Here is a 14446-nt window from a genome sequence, read left to right as displayed (position 1 = left end):
CACAATTTCCAAATTTCCATGTCTAACTATCACACTTCGAAAGACCATGCAACCCATCACACACAGCACAACTGTACATATAACAATTACACCCAGAGTCCGTGACAAGGTCTGTGCACACACACACACACACACACACACAGCCAGCCACACACACAAACACTCAACACTTCCATTTCACTTGGGCAGCTCCTGTTTATTATTAATTTTTAGTGTGTGTGTGTGTGTGTGTGTGTGTGTGTGTGTGTGTGTGTGTGTGTGTTTGTTAACATACAAAGACACATACATGCACCAGCACGCTCACACACTTAAACTGCCATATGTACAAACACACAGCCCTCTGCAGTAGTTGGCAGCCGCCACTGTCATCCTCTGCTACTCGCAAAGAATCCACAGATCTAAATGCAACTATTGCAGGTGAGAGAGAGACAGAGAGCAGAGAGAGAGAGAGTTGTTTATCAAGCTCTGCCTTACTTCTTTATTCAGAGAGCAGCAAAAAACAATTAAGACTTTTTCTATGAAGGAGAAACCAACTGATGACATAAATGAGGCTTGTTTGTTGACAAATATACAAGATGTACATTGAAAATCTATTTACAACAATTTTTATACACCAACCAACAGGTCCCAAAATGGTTTGAGCGTAATGAAGAGAGATGGGAGAGAGAGAGAGAGAGAGAGAGAGAGAAAGAGAGTGTCAGGTTCCATAAGAAGTGCAGCACCTGTCCAAACAGAGAGGTTCCAACAGTAACTGATATAACAGGATTAATTTACAGAAGATAGCATCATCTTTGTACAAATTCTCTGTCACTCACGCACGCATGCTTTCTCTGTCTTTCATACACACATAAACATTGGCCTTCTCTTTTTCAGAGAATTCTTTTTTTTCTTTTTTTTTTTCCCTTAATTCTGTTGTAATGAGAAAGACAACTTTGCTTCTTCCGTTAGTCCACTGGTTTGCTATCCCAACTCTTGGTGCCAAGAAACTGGACAGAGATCGATAACAAACAACCAGTGGAATCATGGAATGACTACCATTTTTCTAAAAATGTCATCATCATTACTACAACTATTATTATTATTATTTATATTATTATTATTATTTGCTTGGATAGGTAGTTTCTGATCAAAATAAAATAACAAATGGGACCATGTTTATGCCATTCGTGCCGAAGCGCAAATTAAAAGCATCTGGCTTTGTTTACAGTCATAAACAATATATGACCAACAACAACAACATTAACAAAATAATTTTCACTTTTTAGTTTTTCTTGCTTTTTTTAAAATTTTTCATTTTTGTTTTTCTCCTTTTTTTTTGTCATTTTTCTTTCTTTCTTTTTTGATCAACACCAAGCAGTTGTGAGTTTCGTCTCACTCTTCCCTGGTGGCTGGGGTTTGGGGAGTGAAATAGTGGACTAACCTTGAGCCCCCAAAGTAGAGAGAGGCATTAATACCAAACTTTGGTGTTTTACTGGAAGAAAAAAAAAGAAAAAAAAGGGGGGAATGAGAGAAATTTGTAGCTTTGGAAGGGGGGAAAAAGAGAGAGAGAGAGAGAGAGAGAGGAAACTGTGTCCCTCCTTCCACCATACAGTTGCTCTGTTTAGTCACTGGCGGAAGGAAGAGAAGGAGATTAAAACTTGTTGCAAGGGAGGGGAGTGGTGTTTTGAAAAGTTTTTTTTTTTATTATTTCTTTTATTTATATTTTATGTTCATTTTTTTTTTTGTTCAAATCCATTTATATTTCTTTTTCTATTATTTTCTTCTTTTTTTTTAAATAGCCACGGGAGCCAACTGCCACCCTCTGAAGCATGTCCTTCTTTTGGGAGAAGCAGCAACAGCTGACCAGCAGCAGGGTAATGAGATCACGTGATAGAAAGGGGGTGGGGTGCACTCAGCCAGCCTACAGTGTCGTTTGACTATCACTTCAGCCACTCCCCTCATTTTAATTACAATATATACAACAGTTTGAGGGGCAGGAGAAAGACAGAGAGAGAGAAGAAAAAAACTCTTTAAAATGCCAAGAAATGAAATAAAAAGTTTGATAAAAGAAAATTTAAAAAAATAGGGAAGATGAGAAAGAAGAGGAACTGATTAGAAGTGGGGGGTGGAGTGGCTGGCAGGGCACTCTCTCTTTACATACATATACATAGCTTGTGGAGGGGTTGGGGTTTTTTGTTTTTTTTTAAAACATTTTTTTTTCTTCTCTTTCTTTCAATTATATTAATTAAACCAACAAAAATAAAAATCTGAACTAAAATTATTAATGGGTCTAGAAAGGGTTAAAAAAAAAGTTTAAAAATAACTATTGAAAGAAATAGTTTTGAGAAGTGTGAAGAAAGATTTAGCTGCCTTCCAAGAGCAAAAAAATCCTTGTTTACATAATTCACCTTATTACAAGACTGCTCCGAAGTGTGAGAGAGAGAGAGAGAGTGAGATATAGAGAGATATACAGAGACTTGTCACATAAAGCAGTGTATGTATGTAATTATTGTCATTAATCTCCCCACAACGACTGGGGCTTGTAGTACAAGAGGAGGTCGGGTTTGAGCAGCAGTATTGGTTGAAACCCTGGTGGAGTCACTAAATAAAGGGGTGGGGGTCAGTGTGTAACGAGGCAGGGGGAAGTATTAAATAAATAAAATAAAATTTTGCTTTTTTTGTTTGTTAAAAAAATTCACTTGTAACTTTTGAAAAAAAAATTAAAATTAAAAGAGGGGAGGGCTTGTTTTGAAGTTTCCCTGTGTATTATAATAATAATATATAAGATCCTGTTGGTCTAGATCTATTCCTCATTCACAAATGTTTTTTTTGTTTTGTTTTTAATTCCTAAATGATGTACTCATCCTTTAAAGATCTTTGGAAGCGGTATCATTGATAGAAAGTCATCACTGGGAAGACGGAACTCACACACAAACACACTTGAGTCCGTTTATCACTTTGGATGAGGATTTCACTGAGAAAATAAAAGTCTAGTTATGCAATCAACAGGGACATCGTCGTCGAGATAATCACGCGACCAAACTCTTACAGATTTCAGCACTAGATTTTTTTTTTCTTGTCCTTGGTCTCCCCTGTAAATCATCGCCAACTTTTCTTTCCACTGGATATATGAAACGTATGCAAAATACAGTGAACATGGTTTGGTTGTAAATATAGAACAGAGAGAAGAGGAGTTGGTTGTAAGTGGTGGTGGTGGTGGTGGTCACCTAATATTGTCTCCATGACAATTTGGTACAAGAAAGTCAGCAGCTCTCTGCTGATTCTACTGGTGAGATATCCATCACCTCCATATCATATTGTGTGTTGTCATCGTTTTTGGGCTGATGCTGATTGTTTGTCTGCAGACAACTTTGATGATGGCAACAACAACAACAACAAGAATCACAGCAGGGTACAGCCCCCTCTTCTGATGACTTTGTGTGGCATGTCAATCCAATATTTGGCCAGAATTCGACTAGACCGTGGTAATCACAATCACAAGATGAGCAAAGTCAGATACTTGGTTCATCAATTCAAATCCGGCCTCTCGTAGTTTCAAGCGAGAAAACTCGCATGGTGGGAAAATATGGACGACATAAGCAGGCTGGAAAAAAATACAAAAGAGATAATTATTAGAATCACAGGCTGAACTAATAAGATTTGTTTTTTTTTTTCTTGGTTCAAAATTAATTCTTATTTTACAAAATGAAGAAATATATAAGTGAGAAGACCCATCAAGCCAAGTAAAATTGTAGTCGTGGCAGATACTGGTGTCATGCAAATGGTACAGGTGCCGGTGACATGTAAAAGCACCCATTACACTCTAGGAGAGGAAACCATGCCAAATCAGACACCAGTCTGATATAGCCTGGTCAAAATTACTTTCTAAATATAATTTTAAAAAATTTTTTTTTTTAATTTTTCCAGTTTTATTTTACCTTTTTGCATTTTTATAATGCTCAGGATGCAGGTATAATAGTCTGAATTATATCAACATTTACAATTTTCCCACCCTGTCATTTCATTTGTATCATATAATCAATCAACCTCCAAATTTTTATGTATATTTATTTATAATGTATATTTAATATAATTTGTAAAGTGTATGTACTGTGTATGCATGAGTTTGTATGTTCTTAGAGCTTTTTTAGAGTCTGTATATATGATGTAATTTCAACTTTTCTTTTATATTTTTTTCGTACTTTTCATGTTCATCCGTGCATTTATAGTTTTTTTTTAAATTACATTTCTATTAGCTCTTTATGTTCTCAGTTCAAATCCTCTTGAAGTCAACTTTGGCCTTTCATCCTTTATGAGTTGATAATACTAATCATGTACTGGAGTTGCCTTGCAGTTTTTCTTTCAGTACTTTACATTCTGAGTTCAAATCCTGCCAAAGTCAACTTTGCCTTTCATCCTTTTGGGCGTCAATAAAATAAAGAACCAGTCAAGTATTAAGGGTCTCCCTTAAAATTTCTGGCCTTGGGGTTAAATCAGACAATATTTCCACCCTTCTCCTTCAGTCATCCATTATCACTATATTTTACCAATTATCATCAATTTGCCACTAATTACAGCTGAAGGGATTTGTGTAAATTACAAAGCACAAAAGAAATAAAATGTGTTGTAAAAAAGTATACCTGCTGAGATTCTGGGTTGGACACATTAACGATTCCAGCAGCTTGCTTACTGCTCAGGTAACTTATAAAACCATTGTTCAGAGCTCTAGTTTGGTGCATTATTTCAAAATGGTCTTGGCCATTAGGCAGGGCCAACAGCATACAATACTCTTCTGTCAACTGAAACAAACATCAAACAATAACACATTAAACCTGATATTTTTTATCCTCTTCCACATACATACATACATCAATACACACACACACACACACATATATATATATATATATATATATATAGAGGCATGTCCTATACAGCCATGCTCCCCACTCCCTCTCTCAGCTGAAAGTCCGTCTTGTGGGCTCACAGGTGCCAGTACCACATAGAAAGCACCCATGCCAGTGTCACATATAAAGCAAATGTGCTGGTGCCCTCTGTAAAGCATGCATGCACACACACCACTCAGGCTCCAAAACTACATGGTTTTGGGTTTAGTCCCAGTGTGACCCCCTTGGGCAAGTGTCTTCTACTACAGCCTTGGGTCAATCAAAACCTTGTGAGTAGAGGCTTGGAAACTAAACGAAGCCCATCATGTGTGTGTTTAAATTTATATCTCCCTGTCTTGATGTTGCATGATAGTCGTAAATGAGTGTCACTGTCACACAAGCGGTGTCCTTCATTTCCAATATTCTGAGAAAACATGTTCGATCATGGGGGAATACTATCTTGCTTGGAAAGAAGGGTTGGTGACAAGACGGGCATCCAGCCATACAAAATTTTCCACAGTAAACTCCATCTCACCCATGCCAGCATGGAAAGGTAGACATTAAAACACACACAAAATTTATAATTTTTGCATGGATACAGCTGCTAGTTATAATGTGTTGGATACTGCAATTTATAATACACATGCACTGACCACTTTACAGAATGTACTGGATGTTTTTTTCCCACCATGACACAAGCACTATCATGTCTTTGACAAGACTAAACATTCCTCACACTGACACAACCCACATCTCTTGCACGTGAGCTGCACATTGGCAGACTTATCCACTCAACCCATTCACCTGTCAATGTCACTTACCTGCATCCGTTTTGCCACTCCTTCAACCTGGATAGGCTCAAGGCGCATCCGTTGGCTTATTCGTAGTGGTTGCATGGTGCAGTCTGAAGCTAGCTGTGGCATAGATGGTGCTATCAACTGCCTATTTCCTGACATTAGGTGCATCTGCACAACTACATTATCGTTTTTCAATGCCAGAAGCCCTTGCCACATTATTTCATATTTCTGTAAGGAAAGAGGAAAACAGTTTTAGGTTAGATTACAAATATCAGACAAGCCATACATGGCACAACTTGAGTTGTGGAACTCCAGTATATTACACGTAGAAAAAGTCTCTTTACAACATGGTCACTTGACTTGACATAAACAGCAGCCAGTCTCTATAGAATCGCATTCTTCCATTTTTAAAATGGAAGGAAGGACACATTCAATTATATAGTCCAAGTTGAGTATGGCTGCAATGTCTGATCATGTGGTGCACTTAAATCAGGATTGGCCTGAGATTAAACAATAACTACAACAGAACCTTAAATAAAACAGAAACTTCAAATATTAACCCTTTAGCACTCAGATTTATTTGCCAAATTTGATACTTATTAATTCACGCTGATTTTGTATTAATCATGAATTATTTCCTACTTCAAGATTTCAATGATGTCATTGTTTATATTTAGAATGACATTGTAGGGTAGCTGTGAGAGGCCAGATCTGGCCAGTTTGAATATAAAATAGGTAGAATATTTAGGCCAGTTTTAATGCTAAAAGGTTTAACTCACAATAGGATGAAACATCACAGAGTCAAGGATCTTCTCAAACACATCAAAGCTGCATAATCAGAACTGATCTGGCACTACACAATACACTACATCTTCAACTATGCTAATAATATCTTTAATAATGCTTTTCTAAAAGGAATCAACCATTTTGTGTGTTAATTAGAGACATGTAACCATCACCAGGTTGTGGTCAGAGACTGGTGACCATCACTTGGTAGTGTGCAAAAAACATAACCATGCCTAGAGTATGTAACTATAACAAAGTAGTATGCTATAGTGACAGGTAACTAAATGATTATTAATTAACTAATTAACATTTCACCTACCTTCTGTGTAAACGAAACTTCATGAATCATCTGGAAAAAAGAAAGATTTAAAGTTAATTTTATACCACAGTGATGACAAAGAATTGAACATTAAATTTAACGACTGTGTGGTTAAGAAGCTTGTTTCCCAATTGTAAAGGTCTTGGGTTCAGTCCCACTGTGCAGCACCTTGGGCAAATGACTTTTATAACATTTGACACACCAAAGGTGTTTGAGTAGATCTGGGAAATGGAAACTTAAAGGTGTGTGTGTGTGTGTGTGTGTGTGTGTGTGTGTGTGTGTGTGTGTGTGTGTGTGTGTGTGTGCGCGCGCGCACCTTTGCTTTGACATTATGGTTGTAAACAAGAAGCTCCATCATGCAAATGGTGTTGTTTCCATTCTTCTGTGAGAAGCATGTCCAACCTTGGTGAACTATTACTTGGCTTGAAAACAGGTAAGGGTTGGGGACAGAAAGGGCATCCAGCTGTAACAAAAAAAAACCCAACAAATTCTGCCAGACACATGCAAGCATGGAAATTGGACATGATACAATGATGAAGAGGGGATCTATTCAAGCCAAGGTAGAAATTAAAAATATAACAGCAAGGAGTAATCCTTCAGAGAGAAAATTCTACTTTGTTAAAAAAAAAAAAAAAACTGAAAGAATGAAAGACTTACCTGTAACATAACAATTGTATCATAAGCAAAGGAATTAGGATTAACAATAGACTGTGGTGTTACTGACAGGTTGCTGTGTAATAACTTCACACCATCAGAATGGACTAAACCAGGTGATCCAGGTGGTGGTTGCTGGACGTGGGCCTTTACAACTGCTGTTGAACCTCCCGTGGCTTGGTTGGGGTTTGATGGTGGCCGTTTGTCAGGTCGAGATGGTGGCCTAGATGGAGGTCGAGATTCTAGAGCAACGCGCTCTAGGCCCATGCCATGCTGTTGACTCAGGTATCCTGTGTGTTGATAATGGGGGTGATGTGCCTGAGTTTGAACGATGGTGCCCTCTGGTACAGTTATGAAGCTATGTGGGGTGTTAGCATAGACAGCAAGCCCGTGGTCGACAGGTAGACGTCCCATTTGAATAGGAAGATGGGTCTGTGGAAAGGGCATGCTGCGAGAGACATGCAAGTTGTCTGTTGTATAGAATGGCTGCTGGACTTCATGGACTGCCGGAGGCGAGAAAGCACTTGGAGTAGTTGCTATCTTCTCTGCACGTCTGTCCGTTGGGTAGACAGATGGATGAGATGACTGAGAGAGCTGAGCGAGCCGAGCCTCCATTGACGCCTGCTGGCTTGCCTTATTGTCAAGAATATAAGTGAGCCGATGAACGCCACCAGCTCCACTTGAGCTCACTGCTCTCATCTCTACAGATGGACTCTGATGAGCGGAAACAGGAGTGTTGTGCTGGGAATGATTTCCTTGCGAAGACAACTAGAAATGAAAACATTCAAAATAAGTTTTGTTAAATTTCAAGTTTATAAAACATTACAACAAATGAAATAAACAATGGCAACAATTGAACAATTTTGTAACTGCTTCTGATGGATGATGTGTGTGTGTGTGTGTGTGTGTGTGTGTGAGGGAGATATAGAGAAACACTAATCAGGTGCAGGGAAGGAGTCATCTTCACTGTAAGAACAACAATAACAACAAGAGGACAATTTTGGTTTGAAATATAAATGAATGACTAAATATTTTACTTCAGAAGAGAATCTCTTTTGTTTCAATATTACAGGTTGCAAAGACATTGGGAAATGGTTTTTCAATTTTAAAATTTCTGATCATCTTGAAAACGACCAACATCATTTCACACTCACTGTTTCAAAGATTCACAAGAAAGCAATTAAAAAACAGAAAATGATACAATTCTAAATATTAAATGGTTGTGTCTGAGGTTCTTTTGACATAATGAACTGGAAAATCGAATTAGAGACGAAAAATCAAGAACAAATTAACAAAATTCTGGCCTGGAAAGAAATTGTATTTTAGAAAGAATTGGAAACTGAAATTTTGCTTATTGACTGATTGATATTATATATATATATAAGATACAGGAATGATTTTTTTTTATTCTCAAATGCGTGATAATGCTAATAAATAGCGTGACCAGGATAAATTATCCATACATTGCAGAATGGCCGGTAACGTATTTTTCTGCAATGTATGGATAATTTATCCTGATCACGCTATTTATTAGCATTATCACGCATTTGAGAATAAAAAAAAATCATTCCTGTATCTTCCAATACATTTCAACGCTTCTAAAACAAACTTTGTTTACTCTCATTCTAAGCTGAAGTTAACGTTAGCGCCTTATGAAGCTAAACATATATATATATATATATATATATATATATATATATAGATAGATAGATAGAGAGAGAGAGAGAGAGAGAGAGAGAGAGAGAGAAAGAGAGAGAGAGAGAAAGAGAGAGAGAGAGAAAGAAATTAAAGAGAACCTGCAAGCAAGAGGTTCCTTAATGTCCTGCAGCATGTTCCAAGGTTCCAAGTTTCAGACCAAAATCTTTGCTAAAATGTGTGCCCAGATTGATAGTCACACTCTCACATTATAACTGACAAAGGGAAGGAACAACTACAGAAATGCTATTCTAACAGCTGACAGCTACAGGGTTGAAAGGGTTATTACGATGAAAGGAACGGAGAGTAAACAAATCTTTCTGCTGAGATGCAGGAAATATTTGTCAATATAGGGGACACAAAAGTTAGTTGCACAGTCAAATATACAGTACAGAGAGGTGTTATTCTCAATAGCTTGTATAGCACATCAACTACAAGGCTTAAGGAGATGGTCATCTCAAAAGCAGGAACTACAGGAGTGTCAAACTGGATGACCAAGTGATGAGATGAAGTTTACATTTGAACCAGGCCAAAGTATTATGAATACAATCTTTTTACTGAGACCACTGCACGAGCAGTTTAGCTCAGAAGAAAGCTTTTGACAAAGTACCACAATGTGGAGTCCGGTGGTCACTTAGAAAACCTAAGTGTAGATGAATAAATTGTGAGAGCTATGCAAGCAATGTACGGGGGGTGGGGGTGCTGTGAACAAGGTAAGATAACTTAGCAACAAGTTTGGTAAAGAACAAGGTACGTGTGCACTAGTGCTTCACTCTCAGCTACATGTTATGAAACGCTGTGTTAGAGAAAACCAGCACAACTCATGCAAGCCTAGGAAAATGGAAATGAAATGCTGACAATATATATATGAGTAAATGTATGTAGATGTGTTCGTGTATGTCATCCTCCTCCTCCTTTAACATCTGTTAAATGGTGTGTGTGTGAAGACAAAGTGCACTTTGCAAGAATATGGTTCCAGGTTCAGTCCTACTGCATGGCACATTGGGTAACTGTCTTGTACTATACCTGCAGGCTGATCAAAGTCTGACAAATGAAAATTTGGTAGATGGAAACTGAAAGAAGCCTGCCATGTATATGTGTTTGTGTGAGTTATTTCTTTACTACCCACAAGGGGCTACACACAGAGGGGACAAACAAGGACAGACAAACGGATCAAGTCGATTATATTGACCCCAGTGCGTAACTGGTACTTATTTAATCGACCCCGAAAGGATGAAAGGCAAAGTCGACCTCGGCGGAATTTGAACTCAGAACATAGCGGCAGACGAAATACCGCTAAGCATTTCGCCCGGCGTGCTAACGTTTCTGCCAGCTCGGCGCCGAGCTGTGAGTTGTACCCTTCTTCCAGAGTGTTTTATCTAAACAGACCAGAGACAATTAAACCAAGAACCTTAAGTATGAATGGAAGAGGTAAAGTGACAAAAAAGGGACACTTACTTGGTGTCCAGAAGGTTGATGAGCAGGAGATTGGTTTGGTGCTGGCTCCCTTTCGCGGTCTCGCTGGTGCGCTACAGCAGCTGCTTGCTGAGCCTGCAGTTGATGCTGTATCTGGAGGGCAGTCGATGCTACTGTCATAGGATGAGCAGAGGTAACAGTTACAGACACTGATGTAGCTGGCGATGATGAGGATGTGGAAGAGGACGACACTGAAGATGGACCAACAGAGCAGGGATGAACGTTTGGACTGGAACGAGCAATATGCTGCTGTTGTTGCTGCTGCTGCTGCTGTTGTGGTGGTGCTGGTTGTTGTTGTTGTTGCTGTGGTGGCGGTTGAGTATGAGCTTGGGCAGGGTTGCCAGGCAACAGTTGGTGTGCAGTAAGGGACTGCGCCGAGTGCTGTTGCTGGGCCGGCTGCTGAGACGTAGATTGGTGATTGATCGACAAATTGGTTGCATGCAACGTCGGCGATGGACTCGGAGATATTGCAATCGGAGCAAAGGGGTTACGGATTAACGGCTGTGGAGGAGATGACTGTCTCCAGCCCTTCATCATCTCAGACGTCCGTGATGAAGGTGTGGGCTGGGAGAGTGACATACTGATGGAAGCAGATTTATTATGGTGACCAGACAGCACTGAAATGGCAACAGTAAATAATAATAATAATAATAATAATAATAATAATAACAACAGCAGCAGCAATAACGATTTCAAATTTTGGTCCAAAGCCAGCAATGTTTTAGGAGATGGGGAGAGCTGATTAAATTGACCCCAGCGTTCAACTGGTACTTATTTTATTAACCCCTAAAAAAATGGAAGACAAAGTCAACGTTGATAGCATTTGAACTCAGAACATATAAAGCCAGAAGAAATGCTAAATATTTTGTTCCATGCATTAATGATTCTGTCAGCAATAAGAAAGGTTTGAAATTTTGCCACAAGGTCAGCAAATTTGGTGGTGGAGGTCAGTAAATTACCCTGGCCCCAGCACTTGACTAGTACTTATTTCATCAACCCCAAAAGGATGAAAGGCAGTTCCACTGCACACCACCCAGGGTAAGACTCTCCTACTCTAGCATTGAGCTAACCAAAACGTATTTGTGTGGGTATATACATGTATGTCTGTCTGTCTGCATGTGCTTATTTCAATTTGCTATAAACAGTGCTGTTGTTATTTCAACAGCCAACCAATCATCTGCTGGTTCTGCACCTTCAAAGATCAATGGACAGGTAAAGGATAGCAGGAGGAAGGGTATTCAGCTGTAAAACAAGGCCCCAACAATATACATTTATCCACACCATCTTAGCATGAAAAAACAGGTGTAAAATGGAAGAGAGTGGTATTCATCCAGCCCACTGCTGAAACCCATCTTTAAAATGAAACCTAGCTGAACCAGTGGTGCAATTTCAACACAGAACCCAGAAAGACTAAGGAAATACTGTGATCCTCTCCTTTTTATTCTGGCTTCTTTTCTCTGAAGATGCTCTCAATTGTCAGCTTTAACCCTTTAGCATTTAAACCAGCCATATCTGGTCCAAATATTCTGTTTTATTTTCAAGCAAACCAGATCCACCCTCTCACACCTACCCAACAATATCTTTCTAAAAATAAACAATCACATCTTCAAAATTCTGACGCTACAAGATAAAGCATAATTAGCTTAAAACAATGTGAATAAATGTCACATCTCACGGAGTAATCTGAATGCTAAAGGGTTAAACTCGAAGCAAATCACTCAAAAGCGAACAAGACTAATAAACCAACAATCAATACCTTTATGTTGCTGCTCAGACACAGAAGATTGCTGGCGACTGAATTCAGCCTTCATTCGCAATCTCTCAGAAGTATCAGGTCCTATTGTAGTTGCAGATTCCAGTGAAGCTCTCAGAGGGTTGGGTACCTTCTCAATTGGCTGCAAAATGAAAGAGAAAATATTTTGATGAACAGAGAAAAGACACAAATTTGAAGTGATCTAAATTAAAACCTATCAAAATTTCATGTTACTTTTATTTTACTAAATTCTTCATGATTTCAAAATTAAGTGAAACGAAGTCAGTATGTTTCAACAGAAATATGGTAACGAAAGGGCTAAAGTGACCTAAATTAAAACCGTCCATAAAAATTTCATGCTAATTTATATTCCAACACCAGATTAATAATAAGTTATTTTAATAAATTCTTTATTATTTTCAAAATTAATTGAAACAAAAGGCAGTCTATTTCAACAGTTATGTGGTAATGAATAGATTAAGCAGAAAGAAGTACTTTTTAGCAGGCTTCTATCGACGACTATTGACTTGCCGTGATCTTAGACTTAGTCCAATATAATAATATAAACTCTGAGGGAAATAAAACATAAGCCCAACACACAAGCCTTACCTGGCCTTTAGGACTTGTTTCCTTAGAAGACACAGGTTGTGGTTGTATTTGGACAACACCCACCTGGACACCAGGGTTGGTCAGTGCATGCAAGACCGTGGGAGATCTTTTGCACATATCCTGTCCGATAAAAGAAGGTGATGTCGTCGTCATTGGTCGCGGACTATTCACTATTGACTTGTCAATAGTGTGAGCAGCAGCAGCAGCAGCAACGGCAGCAGCTGTCGTCGTTACTACACTGTAGGGTCCTGAGCCACTGGGAGATGAAGAGAGGTCTCGGCTGCCAAGTTCGGTTTTCAAATTAATGGAAGGCGGAACTGCTTGATGAGAAACTCCTGAATAGATGTGTGACGTGGGGCCTGCCACGGTGGACGGGGTGCTGACGTGAGGGGAAGACGAGCGTGATCTTTCCGACACCTGGTCATAGAAACCATGGGTACGCTGTATGAGGTTGCTGACCATAGATTTATGCGGCATCGGGTGCTCTGAATGTTGTGGCTGGTGTGACATTGGTTGCGTCAAATGGATCACCCCACCATGAACAGATTGGGAACCTGCTCGAGATGTGACAAGGCTCTCTGAAGAGACTGATGGTCCGGTCCTGATGTTTGAAACAGGGTCAGATTGATGAGGGAATTTTTTAGAATCGGTTGTCAACTGATGAATAACAGCAGTATGTTGCTGCTTGTTCATGTCCTTAAGGGGTTTCAAAGGTTCGACTTTCTGTTTGAGAGGTTCTGTAGAATGTTTCAACGACTCCATTTGTTTCAGGTTGTCCTTGGGATGTTTACTTGCATCGTGCTGATTCTTCAACATGTCAGGAGTATGTTTGGGTACTTCAAGGACTAAAGGTTTCCCTGGCATCGGAGCCTGTTTCTCCAGAATCATACGAACAGTCTCCGACATATCCATTGCGTGTTTGGAAGGTTTCTCATCGGCTTGTTTCAGGATGGCCTCCATCACAGACTGTTTCGGTGCAATGGTTTCACTTCCTGGTCGTTTGGTCAAATCAATCGATATTTTGTTGAGTTCTGCATGTGGTTTACTTTCGTGTACAGTTAGCTTGCTAATGTTAATTGGCATTGATGAATAATGGACTTTATTTATTTCTGATGGTCTTGGAGAAGCATCGGGTACTGAAGAGATAACGGCGGGACTTGAAGACATCACTGCTGACATCGGCATTAACTCAGACTGGGTTGCTGAAACAAAATGAAAACAAAATAAATTAACAAAGAAATAATTATCAGATGACAAATTCTGTAATATTCAGAAATCCTCAACTGAGACACTCCTATCCCCACTCCCCCAACACCGACCTTCTCTGGCTGCCCCGCCTCTCCCCACCATATCTACCAGATTTGATGGCACAAAAGATACACTTTTCTTTTTCAAAAAACACTCTAGGTCTTATATGTAAAGACTCCCATAAACTTCAATGCATTTAAAACTATTTTTTCCTGACTGTGCACTGCTGACATTGGAGTGCTTG

The 14446-nt window shown here is 39.1% G+C and overlaps 1 protein-coding gene across 5 annotated transcripts in view; it reads right to left on the bottom strand.

The window, feature by feature from the left end:
* Nucleotides 1-1248: 1248 nt before the first annotated feature.
* LOC106872232 (uncharacterized) overlaps nucleotides 1249-14446 on the bottom strand; it is a 158589-nt gene continuing 145391 nt past the window's right edge. For 4 of the 5 annotated variants that reach the window (XM_089342790.1, XM_089342791.1, XM_089342794.1 and 1 more), the window contains 8 exons: nucleotides 12955-14156; nucleotides 12349-12487; nucleotides 10575-11209; nucleotides 7425-8189; nucleotides 6768-6797; nucleotides 5687-5890; nucleotides 4620-4778; nucleotides 1249-3583 (listed from right to left, as the gene is read on the bottom strand). In XM_089342790.1, the coding sequence (XP_089198916.1) occupies nucleotides 3455-3583; nucleotides 4620-4778; nucleotides 5687-5890; nucleotides 6768-6797; nucleotides 7425-8189; nucleotides 10575-11209; nucleotides 12349-12487; nucleotides 12955-14156 (3263 nt within the window). In that variant the 3' untranslated portion in view covers nucleotides 1249-3454. The remainder of the gene's footprint in view (nucleotides 3584-4619; nucleotides 4779-5686; nucleotides 5891-6767; nucleotides 6798-7424; nucleotides 8190-10574; nucleotides 11210-12348; nucleotides 12488-12954; nucleotides 14157-14446) is intronic. The other variant, XM_089342792.1, reaches the window with a different exon arrangement.

Source organism: Octopus bimaculoides, chromosome 26 (assembly GCF_046866305.1).
Source record: "Octopus bimaculoides isolate indiv1 chromosome 26, ASM4686630v1, whole genome shotgun sequence".
Lineage (NCBI taxonomy): Eukaryota > Metazoa > Mollusca > Cephalopoda > Octopoda > Octopodidae > Octopus > Octopus bimaculoides.
The sequence above is the reverse complement of the archived record's forward strand: the minus strand, read 5'-3'. Positions and strand labels throughout refer to the sequence as shown.